The 16,893-nt window shown below is 40.6% G+C and overlaps 1 protein-coding gene across 1 annotated transcript; it reads right to left on the bottom strand.

Annotated features, from left to right (window-relative positions):
- Positions 1-730: 730 nt before the first annotated feature.
- LOC114681727 (olfactory receptor 9) lies at positions 731-1,669 on the bottom strand. The gene has a single exon (XM_028855401.1). It carries the CDS (start codon positions 1,667-1,669, stop codon positions 731-733), a length of 939 nt encoding a protein of 312 aa, XP_028711234.1.
- Between the last annotated feature and the right edge of the window lie 15,224 nt (positions 1,670-16,893).

Genomic DNA, 16,893 nt, shown 5'->3' with positions numbered 1-16,893 from the left:
GACCTGACACCCATGGCAAAACATATAAAATAAAAAATAAGTAAAAAAAGAAACCAGTGCAATATCAAGAATTGAAGGCTACATCAAACTTCAGAACAGAGGGGCGAAGGAAGTATGTGTCCTCTACCTGAGGCCAAAGGAGGGAATGAAAGGCATTTTTTTCAAGACAGCTGGAAAGAAAGTTAAGTCGAGAACACCAACATCTTAAGAGGGTCCAAGGAGATAGGGATAATTCAGGAGACAAGTAATTAAATAGACCAAGGCTACAGCAATATCAAGCAAGACTCAGGAGCTGAACTTGCAAACCAGCCAGTCCTTGTCCCTGTCCCTTGCTGGCATATGGGAATGATGTCAGAGAGAAAGGCTTACAATAAGGACTCACTGGGAGAAGCAGGAAGATGGATGTCTCAAGAGCATAACCCTAGGAAGACACAAAACCTCAGCAATGACCAGAATTATATCATCACACAAGGTTATCTCAGCAGCCTTCACCTTGACATCCATTCCAGTCCTCCGCTCTGCTCTTATCATGAAGCCCAGTCAAAGTCTTAAGACCAGGTCCCAGAAAGAGAGCTCTGAACAATACACCAGTGTCTTGGATGCTCATGATGGGTGGAACACATCAATGCACAACAGACTGTACTTCGAGGTCTCAGCTTCTCTTTTTCCTTGAGAATGTCCAGGGATCAGGCCCTTAGATCCAAGATCATGGGAGGAATGTGGAGTATGGTCAAGGAACCCCAAGGTATCTCTTCATGAGCCGCCTCATGGCCCCTATGACCTCCTTATTCCTCAGAGTGTAAACAAAAGGGTTGCACATGGGGGTGACAACCGTGTAGAAGATGGAAAGAATCTGATCTGTGTCCCCAAGAGAATCTGCCTGGGGCCTCATGTAAGCCGCAGTTGCAGTCCCATAAAAGAGTATGACCACAAACAGGTGGGAGGAGCAGGTAGAAAAGATCTTTTGACGTCCCTCTGATGTTGCAACACCAAGTATAGTGGCAATGATACAGGCGTAAGAGGCCACAATCAACAAGAAGGGCATGAAGATAAAAGCTACCGTGATGAAGAGATTCCCCACTTCACCCCAGAAAGTGCTTGCACTGGCCAGTCTCAGCACAGGCAGGATGTCACACAGGAAATGATGGATGGTGTTGGCACCACGGAAAGGCAAAGTGAAGATGCAGACAGAGTGAATGGTGCCAGTGATGATGCCCGCAAAGTAAGAAGCCCCCACCATGCTGGCACATGTTACCTGGTTCATCAGCGTGGTATATTGCAGGGGACAGCAGATGGCAGCATATCGGTCATAAGCCATGGCAGTGAGCAAACAGCATTCGGCAACGCCAAAAAGGGCAAAGAAGTACATCTGAGTGAAGCAGCTGGCCAGGGGGATGGTGGGGCAGGAGGACCGGAGGTCAGCCAACATCCTAGGCACAATGGTGGTGGTGTAGAGGATCTCCACCACGGAGAAGTGACGCAGGAAGAAGTACATGGGGGAGTGGAGGGCAGAGTCCGCCAGCGTGAGGAGGATGATCAGAGAGTTGCCCAGCAAGGTAACCACATAGATACACAGCACACCCCAAAACAGATGGCCCTGAAGAAAGCCAAAACCTGAGAACCCCAATAAAATGAACTCTGTTACTTCTGTACCATTGTCAAATCCCATGCTCCCAAAGCCAGACTAGAAAAAAGAGGGGCCAGAGAGGGGTAGCCGGACAGAAACCTTTGCACCAGTCAGGATGAAGTGTGGTCCAGGAGAGCAGCTCAACTTGCTGAGGAGGATGCTGAGGAGGACGAGCAGGAAGAGGAGGATGTCTAAGAGGGTGTTGAGGAGGATGCTGAGGAGAAGGATGATGATGCTGAGAAGGATGCTTAGGAAAAGCCTTAGAACTTCAGCTGTTGCTGACTCCCACCCCCCCAAAAAAACCCTCCAGAAAAGGAAGAAACTCCAGAGAAGTTGAGGCACACTTGAAGATCTTCTTGCTGTTGCAAGATTTCTCAGACAAGTCGGTTCCACTCACCCAGGCAGGAGCTAGGAGCAAAAAGTTGGGGGCAAAAGCAGCTTCCTTCAAGAAGGGGGCTGAGGACGTTGGCATAAAACTGGGTGAGAAGACAGAGAGCAAATAATCTGGGAGAAAAAAACTGGGTCCACCCAGAGGCAGAAAGTGAGTGGAACAGGCAAGAGCAGGAGACAGGAGCACAGATCTGAGGACCACAAAGGGCTGTGGAGCTTTTACCTGCAGATGGATCCCCACAGCCCTCAGAGTGCCTCTTTCTGGAGCACATCCCAGCAGATCAGTCCCCTGAGGAGCTAATTATCAACAGAGAGAGGAAAGTAGAGGAAGGTGGGGAAAAGGAGAAGCAGGGAGGAAGTGGCTTCCCCTTCATTGTGCCTAACCCTAAAATCCCTGCTGTTGGTCCTGGGTCTGGCGGGTCCTCCTCCTCACACCCAAGCACAAAGGAGGAAGAACATGTGGAGGAGGATGGTGTGTACAGAGTCCTTCTGCTAAGCACCAAGTGAGCTGGGCTCAGAAACCCTGTGGAACTCCTTGGCTGGTTTCTCTAGGTGGGATTGTCAGCCTTTGCCCAAGGGCTGCAAAGCCTTTCCTGGTCTCAGAATTAGCTGTTAGCATTCTTCCCATCCCTGGAAAACACCTTTTCTCCCAGTGCTGGAGATGGAACATGGGGCCTGGTGGATTCTGGTTGGCTTCTCCCACTGGACTGTAGCCACAACACTCCCAGCCCTGGCAAGCATTTGTAAACCCTTTTGTAAAATAGTGTTAATCCTTAAAGAAAATAACTATTGAAATAACAATTAGGCTGATTCTGGAAGAACTCCCAGCCTAACACAGGGCTTTGACTAATCATCTAGCTGCAGAGAGAAGCAGTATCCTCTGAGTGTCAGAAATGGGAAATATTCTTTAGACCTCAGCCGGAAAAGATGGCACTCACTAGAGCAGATGACAGAGGCAACCTGAGATGATGCCCAGTGAATTGAGACTAGAGAAATAGGGCAGGTCCTTTCAATGATGTCACTTAAATAAGAAAAACATGGCCATAGCTTGGAACCCAGTTAGATAATCAAGAAATACCTTCCTATTCAAGGTAGTCTGTTTTCTATTTGGCTCATTTTCCTCTTGGGTGTGAAGTTGTGAGAAAGAGTCCAAAGAGGAGGCTAGGGAGAGGGCTCTGCAGTTAAGAGTGCTTGCTGCTCCTAAGGAGATCTGGAGTTCAATTCCCAGTACCCACATGGCCAACTCACGGACAATCTCTTCCAGGGGTTCCAACACACCATCCTCAGGCACTGCATACACATTATAGAGACATGCATACAAACCACCCATACACATAAAATTAAAAAAATATTTAAAAAAATTACAAGTGAGTCTTGATAAGCACACTGCTGCATGCACGCATGTGCACACACATGGGCATACACACACACACACACACACACACACACACGATTTATTAATTTTCAATTAATTTTTAAACTGTGGGAACCAGAAAGATGCATCAGAAATTAATAGCATAAACTTCTCTTCCGAAGGACCCATTAGAGTCCTGGCCCCCATGTCAGATGACTTACAACCACCTGTAATTCTAACTCTAGGGGATCCAACACCTTCTTCTGGCTTCTACTGACAATTCACTCATGCTGGAGAGATGGCTCGGGATTTAAGAGCACTGGCTACTCCCAATACCAACAAACAGACACCTAATTAAAAATAAAATAAAACCTTTTAAAAAGACTTCTTTTATATAATACTGTTCAGTTGTGCCTGTACAAAGCACATTTTGACAGTACAGGGGGATTGTGATATCATAATGCTCACTTGTGTCTTCCCAATGCTGCCTTGTGACATCAGAGTGCTCCAATTTGTCATCACTACACTTCCTGGTCTGGTCATAACGTGACTACACAATGCTCCCTGTGCCATCACAGTGCTCCAATGTGTCATCACTACGTTTCCTGGTCTGGTCATAACGTGACTACGCAATGCTACCTGTGCCATCACGGTGCTCCAATGTATCATCAGTATGCTTCAAGGTCTGAAACTGAGAATGCTGGGAAGAAGGAGAGCAGAGTCAAGGAGTCACCAGCCAGACACAGAGGAAGCAAGATGAGAATGCCACAGTGAGAAAAGGTACCAAGCCATGTGAGTACACATAGATAAGAATTTCGGGTTAACTTAAGAGTAAGAGCTAGTTAGTAATAAGTCTACACTACCAGATGAGCATTTATAAGTAATATTAAGCTCTGAGTCAATTATTTAGGAAGCAGCTACTGTGTATTTGGGAACAGGCAGGCAGGGGAAAACTTCTGCATACATGACATTACACACAGAGAAAGAGAACTTAGAACACACAGCTCTAAATGTGATGTCTTCATCAAATGTCTCCCCTCAAGAGCTCAGGGAATGCCATGGAAGAGGAGCCAGGAGTTGGGGAGACAGAGTTGATCAAGGACATGAGGAGAATGTTAGAAGAGTTTGTCCTGGAGGGAAACATAATAGGCCACATCCCCAGAGACAGAAAACCTAGTGCAGCTACAATTAATTAATTTGGGTAACATTTTAATCAAATTCCTTTGAGAGCCATTAGATACTGGAAGATATAGAAACCTGGGTATAATGTCAGGGCTCATATGAACCAAAGGGAAAGACTGAGGAGACAAAATTGCTTAATTATTTCAAACTATCCTTCCAATTACTATTTATGGTTTGCTTGTTTGTTTGTTTTGTTTATTGGGATTTTTTGCCTATTTTGAATATCATTTCCTTCCATATGAATTTTGATATTTTTTTCAATTTATGCTAAGAATTGTATTGGAAATTTGATGGGAATTGCGCTGAATCTCTGTAGGATGTTTTTTGGTAAAATAGCCATTTTTACAATATTAATCCTTCCAACCCTAGAGCATAAGAATTCTTTCCATGTTCTGATATTTCTTCAGCTTTTTTCTTCAGTGTCTTACAGTTCTCATTAAATGGGTTTTTCATTTTCTTTGTGAGATTTATTCTGAGATATTTTTGAGACTTTTATGAGTGGGATTTTTTCCCCTGATGTCTTTCTATGTTTGTTACTGGCATATAGGAAGGCTACTGCTTTGTGTGTCACTTTTATGTCTTGATACTTTGCTAACCATGTTTATCAGCGTTAGGAGATTTTGTCTCTTGTATCTCAAATTTTCTAGAATTTTCATCCTGAAGGAATTTGGATTTTGTCAAAGGCTTTTTCTGCATCTAAGGAGATGACCATGTAGTTTGCATCCTTGAGTCTATTTATGTGGTGGTTTAAATTTATTGGTTTATGAATGTTGAATCATACTTGTATCTCTGGATTGAAGCAGATTTGATCTTGGCCAATGAGCTTTAAGATGTGTACTTTTTTCATAAGATGAGTTTTGTCACTTTTTATTATTTTTAAATGTTTCATGTCATATGTTTTGGTCATATTTTCCCCTAAAAAAATAACTCTTCTTTATACAAGAAACAAAAAGAATGAAGAAATCAAGAGAGCAATCACATTCACTAAAAATACTTCTTAAAATTAAGTACCTTGGAATAAATCTAATCAATAAAGAATTTGCAATAAAAGCTTAGACATTATAAGCTTTAGAACACTAAAGAGAGACCAAAGATGACACAGGGAGAGATCCATATACTTGTATTGGCAGGTTTAGTATGTAAATGGTATCTGTAACACACAATGCTGGGCAAACTGGATATCAACATGTAAAAGAATGAAACGTGCTCTTCCCCTCTGGCGCTACACACAAATCATTTTCAAATAGATCAAAGAGTTCAATATTAGACCAGAAACTCTGAACATTCTAGAAGAAAGAGTAGGACGTACACTTCAGGATACTTGCTCGGGTAGGGACATTCTGAGTAGGACACCACTCACACAGAAAACAAAACCAGCACTCAATGGTGGAGTGCCATGAAAACTGTTAGTCAAATGCAGAGACAGCATAGAGAATGGGAAAATATCTGTCAGTTACACGTCCGACAGTGGAGTGTTGTCTGGAATTTACAAAGAACTTAAAACAAAACACTAAACATCAAGAAAAACAAAAACCTTGAACATAAAAGACAAAGATTGTCAAATGACTACAGGAATAAGTGTCTTCTGGCCACAGCAGGGTTTTTTTCTTACAATATATTATAATTATGGTTACCCCAAACTCCTCCCGGTTCCTCCCCACCTCCCTTTCCATCTAGATCCACCACTTTCTGCCTCATGTTAGAAAACAAACAGGCATCTAAGGGATAAAATATAACAAGATAAAACAAACAAAAACAAAAAACCCAATCAGAATAGAACTTCTGAACAAGCCATATGGAAACCTGTTTTATCAGTTTCATGTTTGGGGATTGGGGTTGTGTGTGTGTGTGTGTGTGTGTGTGTGTGTGTGTGTGTGTGTGTGTGTGTGTGTGTGTGTTTAAATCTGATCAAGAACTCTGGTTTTGTGTCATTTGAATGAGAAATGTACCCTATAGGCTCCTGTATTTAAATACTCGTTTCAAGTTAGTGGTGCAGTTTGGGGAGTTTATGGTACCTATAGAAGGAGCAAACTCATTGGAAAAATACCTCACTGTATGCAAGCTTTGAAGGTTTATGACCCCACACCACTTCCTACTTTCTTTTGCTTCCTGTTTGTGTTTTAAATGCGATCAGGCAGCTTCATGCTACATCCATCATTCCATTCCTTCCATACCACAGTGAACACTCCCCCTCTGGAATCATGAGCTGACATTAAACCCTATTTTTCTGGCTTTGGTCATTGTATTTTATCAAGAAACAGAAAAGTAATTAGAAGAGCGATTCTACAGGCCCCAGGAGTCATTTTCATACTATCATTTTGCTAAATATCATAGTACAGAACTTCTCTCTAATTTGTATTTCTATCCTCATATACCAGTGTTACTCTCAGATCTTATCAGAGAAATTTCTTCATGTAATTTATGATCGTTAATGCAGAAATTCAAAACCAATCAGAGTTCAGTAAACAAGTTTTATTGGAGTGCTCACTACAAAGAGGACATCAGTATAACTCCCCATCCTCCCAAAGCTCAGGGACCCTGAGAGAAGAGGGGCAGAAAGACTGCCAGAGATCAGGAAGGACTAAAGAAAATCATGCATTTAGGACATGACAGTGCTTCTGCATCCATGAACTCACAGCAGCTGTGGGTATCTACATAAGACCTGTGCAAACTCAAGACAATCAACATTACAGAGAGACAGGGAAAGGGCTCAGAAGACTGCCTTTAGCTGAAGAACTATTGATTATTGACAGTTGATAGCTTATAATAGAAGGGCAGTCTCTTTTTCTTGAAGTTGTGGCCCTTAGTAGCTGACCACACTTCAGTGGACGGCTCCATACTCATGAATATACTGGCATCACAAACTGCACTCCTTGAATTATGTTTAGAAAGGAGAAACAAAGTTAGGGATGATGATGGGATGGATATAGGAGAAGTTAGGAGGAGGCATGAGAGTGAATACGATCAAAGTACATTATAATGATGTATAAAATTCAAAGACTTAATGAAATATATTGGAAAAGAAGTAGACTGAAATGCTATAATAAAATCTAATATTTAAACTACTTTAGAAAGTGGAATGCTCATCATCATGTTCATTCATCAATTCCCTCCCCCTCAAGGTTCAATGATCTAGGAGAGAGAAAGAGAAGATGGAAAGATAGCAAGAACCAGAAGTTATGGGTGACTCCAAGGAAATGGCGTCTTCTAGACACATCATTACCAACAGAGTCTGTGGCAGCACAGACAGAACCTGTACGGACTCCAGCCAGATGGGGTCCTAGCAATAAGAGGGAAGAGTAGACATATGTTCCTCCCCACAACCAAGAAGCTATCAGCAATTCACATCCACTTGCAAAGGAAAAATTAGTTTCTCCAATGGAGTCTCACTGGGTGTATTAAGCACACCTCAGGGCGGGTCCCATGCACAGGAGTGGTTGGTAGTTGGCAAACTCAACGGTATTTTTGTAGTTATGGGATATGTGTGTATTGTGTTTCTAGATTTATTTGTTTTGTTAAGATAGAAAGATAAAGAACATAAAATTGGAGATTGGGAGGTTCTGGGAGATATTGGGAGAAATATGATCAAAATATATTGCACAATAAAAAATTAAAAATGTATGTTTTAGCCGGGCGGTGGTGGCGCACGCCTTTAATCCCAGCACTCGGGAGGCAGAGGCAGGCGGATCTCCGTGAGTTCGAGGCCAGCCTGGTCTCCAAAGTGAGCCCCAGGAAAGGCGCAAAGCTACACAGAGAAACCCTGTCTCGAAAAACCAAAAAAAAAAAAAGTATGTTATATGAATTTTCAATAAAAAAAGAATAAATGGTCTCAGCAAACAAACCAAAAACCATCCCACTGTGTTTTTATTTAAGTCATAATAGTTGGCACCCTTGCACTTCCTCTCGGCAGTCAACAGACAGGGAATGTGGTATTCACTTGCCATTCACTAGGCCTCTTCAGCACTGAGTTGACAGCTTGTAGCACATTCTAAAATCTTCTGTAGATGCTGAATTGAACATTGTTTCCCCTCTACAGTCTACTTCCACCTCTTCTGGCACACACACACACACAAACACACACACACACACACACACACACACGTCAGAACTTCCTTTAGTTCCACACAGCTCAAGACAAACAATATTTCATATACAATTTCTTCAGTTTAGTATTATTTACCTAAAATTATTTAATGCCACATCAATCATCATAGATTTGTTATCTTATCATCTCTTTCAACTATTTCATTCTTCCAAACTGCTTAAAACCCCAAAAATAAAGCATATACTTTTAAAAAGTGAATTTTTTTCTTGTCAGGGTAGAATTAAATTTTAGAAATTTCCCAACATGCATTTCTTCTTCACAAAGAAAATATCTTACCATACTATATGTTTCTCAATCAGTTTGTGATGTCAGTATCTGTGAAAAGCTCTGGCATCATCTGTAGCCAACTTAATCTTACACTAATTTAAACTCATTTATATAATAGATTTCTTTTTTTTAAGTTTTTTTTTAAATTTATTTTACAACACCATTCAGTTCAACATAATAGCCACAGATTCCCCTGTTCTCCCCCTCTCGCCCCCTCCCCCTCCCCCCAGCACACCCCCCATTCCCACCTCCTCCAGATCAAGGTCTCCCCCGAGGACCGGGATCGACCTGGTAGACTCAGTCCATGCAGGTCCATCCCCCCCTCCCAGACCTAGCCAAGCATCCCTGCATAAGTTCCAGGATTCAAACAGCCAACTCATGCAACGAGCCCAGGACCAGGGACCAACGCACAGCTGCCTCCCAAACAGATCAAGCCAAATGACTGTCTCACCCATTCAGGGGGCCTGATCCAGTTGGGGGCCCCTCAGCCTTTGGTTCATAGATCCTGTGCTTCCATTTATTTGGTTATTTGTCCCTGTGCTTTATCCAACCTTGGATTCAACAATTCTCGCTCATATAAACCCTCTTCTTTCTCACTAATTAGACTCCCAGTGCTCCACCAGGGGCCCAGCAGTGGATGTCTGCATCCAGATTCCTCAGTCCTTGGATGGGGTTTATGGCACAACTATCAGGGTGTCTGGCCATCCCATCACCAGAGTAGGTCAGTTCCTGCCGTCTCTCGACCGTTGCCAGCAGTCTTTTGCGGGGGTATCTTTGTGGATCTCCGTGGGCCTCCCTAGCTCTCTGCTTCCTCCCCTTCTCATGTGGTCTTCATTTACCAGGGTCTCCTATTCCTTGTTCTCCCTCTCTTTTCTTGATCCAGCTAGGATCTCCCACTCTCTTTCCCTCAACCATCGCTCTTCATTGTTCCCACTCATGACCAGGCTGTTCATGTAGATCTCATCCATTTCTCCGTGTCTTTTTTGGGGTCCCGTTTTCCAGGTAGCCTCACTGGTGATGTGAGTAGCAGTCCAGTCATCCTTGTTCCACATCTAGTATCTTCCTATGAGTGAGTACATACCATATTTGTCTTTCTGAGTCTGGGTCACCTCACTCAGGATGATATTTTCTAGATCCATTTGTCTGCAAACCGTATGATGTCATTGTTTTTCTCTGCTGAGTAGTATTCCATTGTGTATATGTGCCACAATTTATTTATCCATTCTTCAGTTGAAGGGCATCTAGGTTGTTTCCAGGTTTTGGCTATTACAAACAATGCTGATATGAACATAGCTGAGCAAGTGCTCTTGTGGTATGATTGAGCATTTCTTGGGTATATGCCCAGGAGTGGTATAGCTGGATCTTGGGGGAGATTGATTCCCAATTTTCTAAGAAAGCACCATATTGATTTCCAAAGTGGTTGTACAAGCTTGCATTCCCACCAGCAGTGGAGGAGAGTTCCCCTAGTTCCACATCCTCTCCAGCATAAAGTGTCTTCAGTGTTTTTGATCTTAGCCACTCTGACAGGCGTAAGGTGGTATCTCAGAGTTGTTTTGATTTGCATTTCCCTGATGATTAGGGATGTTGAGCAATTCCTTAAATGTCTTTCAGTCATTTGGGTTTCCTCTGTTGAGAATTCTCTGTTTAGTTCTAAAGCCCATTTCTCAATTGGACTGTTGGTCTTTTTGATGTCTAATTTCTTGAGTTCCTTATATATTCTGGATATCAGTCCTCTGTCACATGTGGGGTTGGTGAAGATCTTTTCCCATTCTGTAGGGTGTCGCTTTGCCTTGGTGACCGTATCCTTTGCTCTACAAAAGCTTCTCAGTTTCAAGAGGTCTCATTGATTGATTGTTTGTCTCAGTGTCTGCGCTACTGGTGTTATATTTAGGAAGTGATCTCCTATGCCAATGCATTCAAGACTACTTCCTACATTCTCTTCTAGCAGGTTCAGAGTAGCTGGATTTATGTTGAGGTCGTTGATCCACTTGGACTTAAATTTTGTGCACGGTGACAGATATGGATCTATTTGCAGCCTTCTACACGTTGATATCCAGTTATGCCAGCACCATTTGTTGAAGATGCTTTCTATTTTCCATTGTACACTTTTGGCTTCTTTGTCAAAAATTATATGCCCATAGGTGTGTGGGTTAATGTCAGGGTCTTCAATTCGATTCCATTGGTCCACATGTTGATTTTTATGCCAATACCAAGCTGTTTTTATTACTGTAGCTCTATAGTAGAGCTTGAAGTCAGGGATTGTGATGCCTCCAGAAGTTGTTTTATTGTACAGGTTTCTTTTAGCTATCCTGGGTTTTTTGTTTTTCCATATGAAGTTGAGAATTATTCTTTCCAGGTATGTGAAGAATTATGTTGGTATTTTGATGGGGATTGCATTGAATCTGTAAATTGCTTTTGGTAAGATTGCCATTTTTACTCTATTAACCCTGCCTATCCATGAGCATGGGAGATCTTTCCATTTTCTGAGATCTTCTTCAATTTCTTTTTTCAGGGACTTCAAGTTCTTGTCATATAGGTCCTTCACTTGCTTGGTTAGTGTTACCCCAAGGTATTTTATGTCATTTGTGGCTATTGTAAAGGGTGATGTATCTCTAATTGCCTTCTCAGCTTCTTCGTCCATTGTATATAGGAGGGCTACTGATTTTTTTGAGTTGATCTTGTATCCTGCTATGTTGCTGAAGGTGTTTATAAGCTTTATCAATTTCTGGGTGGAATCTTTGGGCTCACTCAAGTATACTATCATGTCATCTGCAAATAGGGAAAGCTTGACTTCTTCCTTTCCAATTTGTATCCCCTTAATCTCCTTATGTTGTCTTATTGCTCTGGCTAGAACTTCAAGTACTATATTGAATAAGTATGGGGAGAGTGGACAGCCTTGCCTCGTTCCTGATTTTAGTGGAATTGCTTTGAGTTTCTCTCCATTTAATTTGATGTTGGCTGTTGGTTTGCTATATATTGCCTTTATTATGTTTAGGTATGTTCCCTGTATTCCTGATCGCTCCAAGACTTTTATCATGAAGGGGTGTTGGATTTTGTCAAATGCCTTTTCTACATCTAGTGAGAGGATCATGTGGTTTTTTTCTTTGAGTTTGTTTATATGGTGTATTACATTGATGGACTTTTGTATGATGAACCACCCTTGCATCCCTGGGATGAAGCCTACTTGATCATGGTGGATAATTGTTCTGATGTGTTCTTGGAGTCTGTTTGCCAGTATTTTATTGAGTACTTTTGCATCAATGTTCATGAGGGAGATCGGTCTGTAGTTCTCTTTCTTTGTTGCATCCTTGTTTGTTTTAGGAATCAGGGTAATTGTAGCCTCATAGAAGGAGTTTGGTTATGTTCCTTCTGTTTCTATTATGTGGAACAATTTAGAGAGTATTGGTATTAACTCTTCTTTGAAGATCTGGTAGAATTCTGTGCTGAAACCATCTGGTCCTGGGCTTTTTTTGGTTGGGAGATTTTAATGACTGTTTCTATTGCCTTAGGGGTTATTGGACTATTGAAATAGTTTATCTGGTCTTGATTTAGCTTAGGTATGTGGTACCTATCCAGAAAAATGTCTATTTCTTTTATTTTTTCCAGTTTTGTGGAGTAGAGGTTTTTGAAATATGACCTGATAATTCTCTGGATTTTCTCAATGTCTGTTGTTATGTTCCCCTTTTCATTTCTGATTTTGTTGATTTGGATTCTCTCTCTCTGTGTTTTGGTTAGTTTGGATAAGGGCTTTTCTATCTTGTTGATTTTCTCAAAGAACCAACTCTTTGTTTCATTAATTTTTTGTATTATTCTCTTAGTTTCTAATTTATTAATTTCACCTCTCACTTTGATAATTTCCTGGCGTCTATTCTTCCTGGGAGACTTTGCTTCTTCTTGTTCTAGAGCTTTCAGGTGTGCTGTTAAGTCACTAGTGTGGGATTTCTCCAACTTCTTTATGTGGGCATTTAGTGCTATGAATTTCCCTCTTAACACTGCTTTCATAGTGTCCCTTAAGTTTGGGTATGTGGTGTCTTCATTTTCATTGATCTCTAGGAAGTCTTTAATTTCTTTATTTATTTCTTCCTTAACCCATTGGTGATTCTGTTGAGCATTATTCAGTTTCCATGAGATTGTAGGTTTTCTGTAGTTTTTGTTGTTGTTGAGATCTAACTTTAAACCATGGTGGTCTGATAGAACACAGGAGGTTATTCTAATTGTTTTGTATCTGTTGAGATTTGCTTTGTGGCCAAGTATGTGGTCGATTTTAGAGAAAGTTCCATGGGGTGCTGAGAAGAAGGTATATTCTTTCTTGTTAGGATGGAATGTTCTGTAGATATCTATTAGGTCCAATTGGGTCATGACATCAGTTAAGTCCTTTATTTCTCTGTTAAGTTTCGATTTGGGAGATCTGTCCAGTGGTGAAAGTGGGGTGTTGAGATCTCCCACTATTAATGTGTGGGGTTTTATATGTGGTTTAAGCTTTAGTAATGTTTCTTTTACATATGTGGGTGCCCTTGTGTTTGGGGCATAAATGTTCAGAATTGAAACTTCATCTTGGTGGATCTTTCCTGTGATGAGGATGTAATGACCTTCTTGATCTCTTTTGATTGATTTTAGTTTGAAGTCTGTTTTGTTGGATATCAGGATGTCTACCCCTGCTTGTTTCTTAAGACCATTTGATTGGAAAGTCTTTTCCCAGCCTTTTATTCTTAGGTAGTGTCTGTCTTTGATTTTGAGATGTGTTTCTTGTATGCAGCAGAAAGATGGGTCCTGCTTTTGTATCCATTCTGTAAGTCTATGTCTTTTTATAGGTGAATTAAGTCCGTTGATATTAAGGGATATTAATGACCAATGATTCTTCATCCCTGTTATTTTTGGTGGTAGTGTGTGTGTACTTCCCTTCTTTGGGGTTTACTGTTGTGGCTTTATTTACTGCCTGTGTTTTCCAGTGTGTATCTGACTTCCTTCGGTTGGAATTTTCCTTCTATTGCTTTCTGTAGGGCTGGGTTTGTGGATAGGTATTGTTTAAATCTTGCTTTGTCTTCAAATGTCTTGTTCCTTCCGTCTATGATGATTGAAAGTTTTGCTGGGTATATTAGTCTGGGCTGACATCCATGGTCTCTTAGTGTCTGCATTACATCTGTCCAGGTCCTTCTGGCTTTCAAAATCTCCATTGAGAAATCGGGTGTTATTCTGATGGGTTTATCTTTATAGGTCACTTGGCCTTTTTCCTTGGCTGCTCTTAATATTTTTTCTTCATTCTGTACATTTAGTTGTTTAATTATTATGTGTCGAGGGGACTTTTTTGGGGGGTCTAGTCTGTTTGGTGTTCTATAGGCTTCTTGCATCTTCATAGGCATTTCCTTCTTTAAATTGGGAAAGTTTTCTTCTATAATTTTGTTGAATATATTTTCTGTGCCTTTGAGTTGGTATTCTTCACCTTCTTCTATCCCTATAATTCGTAGGTTTGGTCTTTTCATGGTGTCCCAAATTTCTTGGACATTTTGGTTCATGACTTTGTTGGCTTTAGTGTTTCCTTCAACTGATGAAACTATTTCTTCTACTGTATCTTCAATGCCAGAAATCCTCTCTTCCATCTCTTTCATTCTGTTGGTTATACTTGCATCTGAAATTCCCAATCTTTTACTCAGGTTTTCTATTTCCAGCATTCCCTCTGTTTGTGTCTTCTTTATTTTTTCAATTTCCCTTTTCAGTTCTTGGACTGTTTCCTTTGTTTGTTTCATTGCTTTTTCATGATTTTCTTTCAGTGCTTTATTGTTTTCTTCCAGGACTTTATTGTTTTCTTGGAGGGCTTTATTGTTTTCTTCTAATTTGTTTGCCCATTCCTCTAGTTGTTTACAGCGTTCTTCCAATTTTCTTGTCTTTTCCTCTACACAAGCCTCTACCTTCTTCATGAAGTTACTCATAAGGCTACTTTCTTCTGCTTCTTCCAATTTTTGGTGTTCAGGTCTAGATGTTGGAGGCGGGCTAGGTTCTGGTGATGCTGTATTGCTCTTCATTTTGTTGTATGTACTTCTGCCTTGACGTCTGTCCATCTCTTTGTGGTTCCTTCTTGGTCTTATCAGTGTACTTGTTTCAGAAAGAGCTGACAGATTCAGGAAGACTCTCTCTCTTGTCCAAAAGGGAGTTCTCTTGTCCAACTCTGGTCCAGAGGGGAAGTCGGGGGGCAGGATGGGAGCTGGTGGCCGGTCTCTAAGCCTCAGGAAGTGGCTGGGGTCTCGGGCAGATGGGCGTGGGGGCAGGGCACGGAGATTGCAGGGGCTTCCGGGGGGCTTGGAAAAGGGGATCCCTCCCGGTGGGGCTCAAAGGGGACCTACCCGATGGCCAGAGCCTGGGGCCAAGTTGGGAGGGTCTTCCCGGAGTGGCTGTTGCCCAGTGATGGGGTCCGGGTTGGACCCGTATACTCACCTCTGGTCCAGAAGGGAAGTCGGGGGCTATATAATAGATTTCTTAACAAAAATATTTTGTTTTGATTTTCAGCAATTTGTTCTTACATATAACTTCAGAAATAACATCTTCCCTGTAATTTTGATTATAGATCTATAAATTTTCAGATGGTTTTCTTGTAAGATTTTATTTACTTGCTTACATTCTGTAAGTTACTTTCTGAAATTTTAGTTAGGTCATGTTTTCTATCCAGGCTGTTAGTATATAGACATCAGTGTGTTGAGTTTATTTGGGGACTGTAAGAATAAAATAGGCTGGACTTTCACAAAAGACATATTTCTTGTCAAGTTATGATAATATTGTCATATGTAGATATGATAATTATTCCCTTCTCACATATTTTTAAGCAGATAATTCAGGAGCCCATCCCATCCATGCTTAGAAATTTTAAGAATCCTAAAGTATTTTGAAGAAAGTTGAAATTTTACTGTAGGGCTTAGACTCCTTCAACATCAACATAACAAGATTCCCTATAGATACTAGGACTCTTTATTAACTTGGTTATTTTGTTTTCAAAGTTAGTGATAAAAAATAGTCAGTTAGCAAACTTTCCACAAAAGTCCCCAAGGTTTTGTACCAGGTCTGAGTGAAAACATCATTTATTATTAAATAACACGATACCTCCAGTGGTATGGAGACAAAGTCGTGTTTATTGAAGATGGAATAAGGCAATGACTACAATTCTTCAGTTACAAGAAAGCAGGAGCACACTCCTATTTGGGAAGACCCTGGTTCTTTCATTTGTAGGAAAACAGAACAGTGGATTGAAGGATGGAACATCCTGAATCCTCATTAGAGAGTGAGAAATATAATTTTTTTTTAAATGAGCTGGCTTTTAATCTGCACAAGAAGAAAACATGGGTTAGGAAAAAATACTCATTTTGGAAGAATTATTCATATTCAATTTTTAAACAAAAATAATATTCCACGATGTATCTGCAAACAAAACCTCTGTTGAACTCAAAGAAAGTATTTTCAGTGTTTGTCATGCTGCATACAAAGAGACTGTATTATGAACAGTTATGTCTTGAATACAGATTATACCATCTAAAGCCGGCATTAGTGAAATTCAGACAGCATCCTTATAACTTGTGGCTAAGCTTCCTGTGAATGTATCTGAAAGCTGGTTATTCTTGTTTATTAGAAAAGCTTTACACATAGAACTCACAGTGCCTTTTATTCAAACTTTATTGGTATACATTGCTTTACATTTAAAAATTAGAAAATATAATACTTAATGTTGGAGGCAACACTGAATGTGTTAATTATTTCTTGCACAAACAAAGTTCCTCAAGTTGAACTGGAAAATAATTGAGAAGAAATGTTTTAAATTTAATGTCAAAAGTTTATTTCCTAATTGAAGTAAGTTTAAATGTAAAACTCATAAAGTTGTTCTTCAAGCTGAACTAGTTCTATTTAATAGTGCCAAAGAACTCTAAAATTAACAAATACCACTAACAAACACTCACTTTAAGCAATTTATTTCAAACGTCATTGTCA

The sequence above is a fragment of the Peromyscus leucopus genome, chromosome 18 (genome assembly GCF_004664715.2).
Source record: "Peromyscus leucopus breed LL Stock chromosome 18, UCI_PerLeu_2.1, whole genome shotgun sequence".
In the NCBI taxonomy this organism is placed as follows: domain Eukaryota; kingdom Metazoa; phylum Chordata; class Mammalia; order Rodentia; family Cricetidae; genus Peromyscus; species Peromyscus leucopus.
The sequence above is the reverse complement of the archived record's forward strand: the minus strand, read 5'-3'. Positions and strand labels throughout refer to the sequence as shown.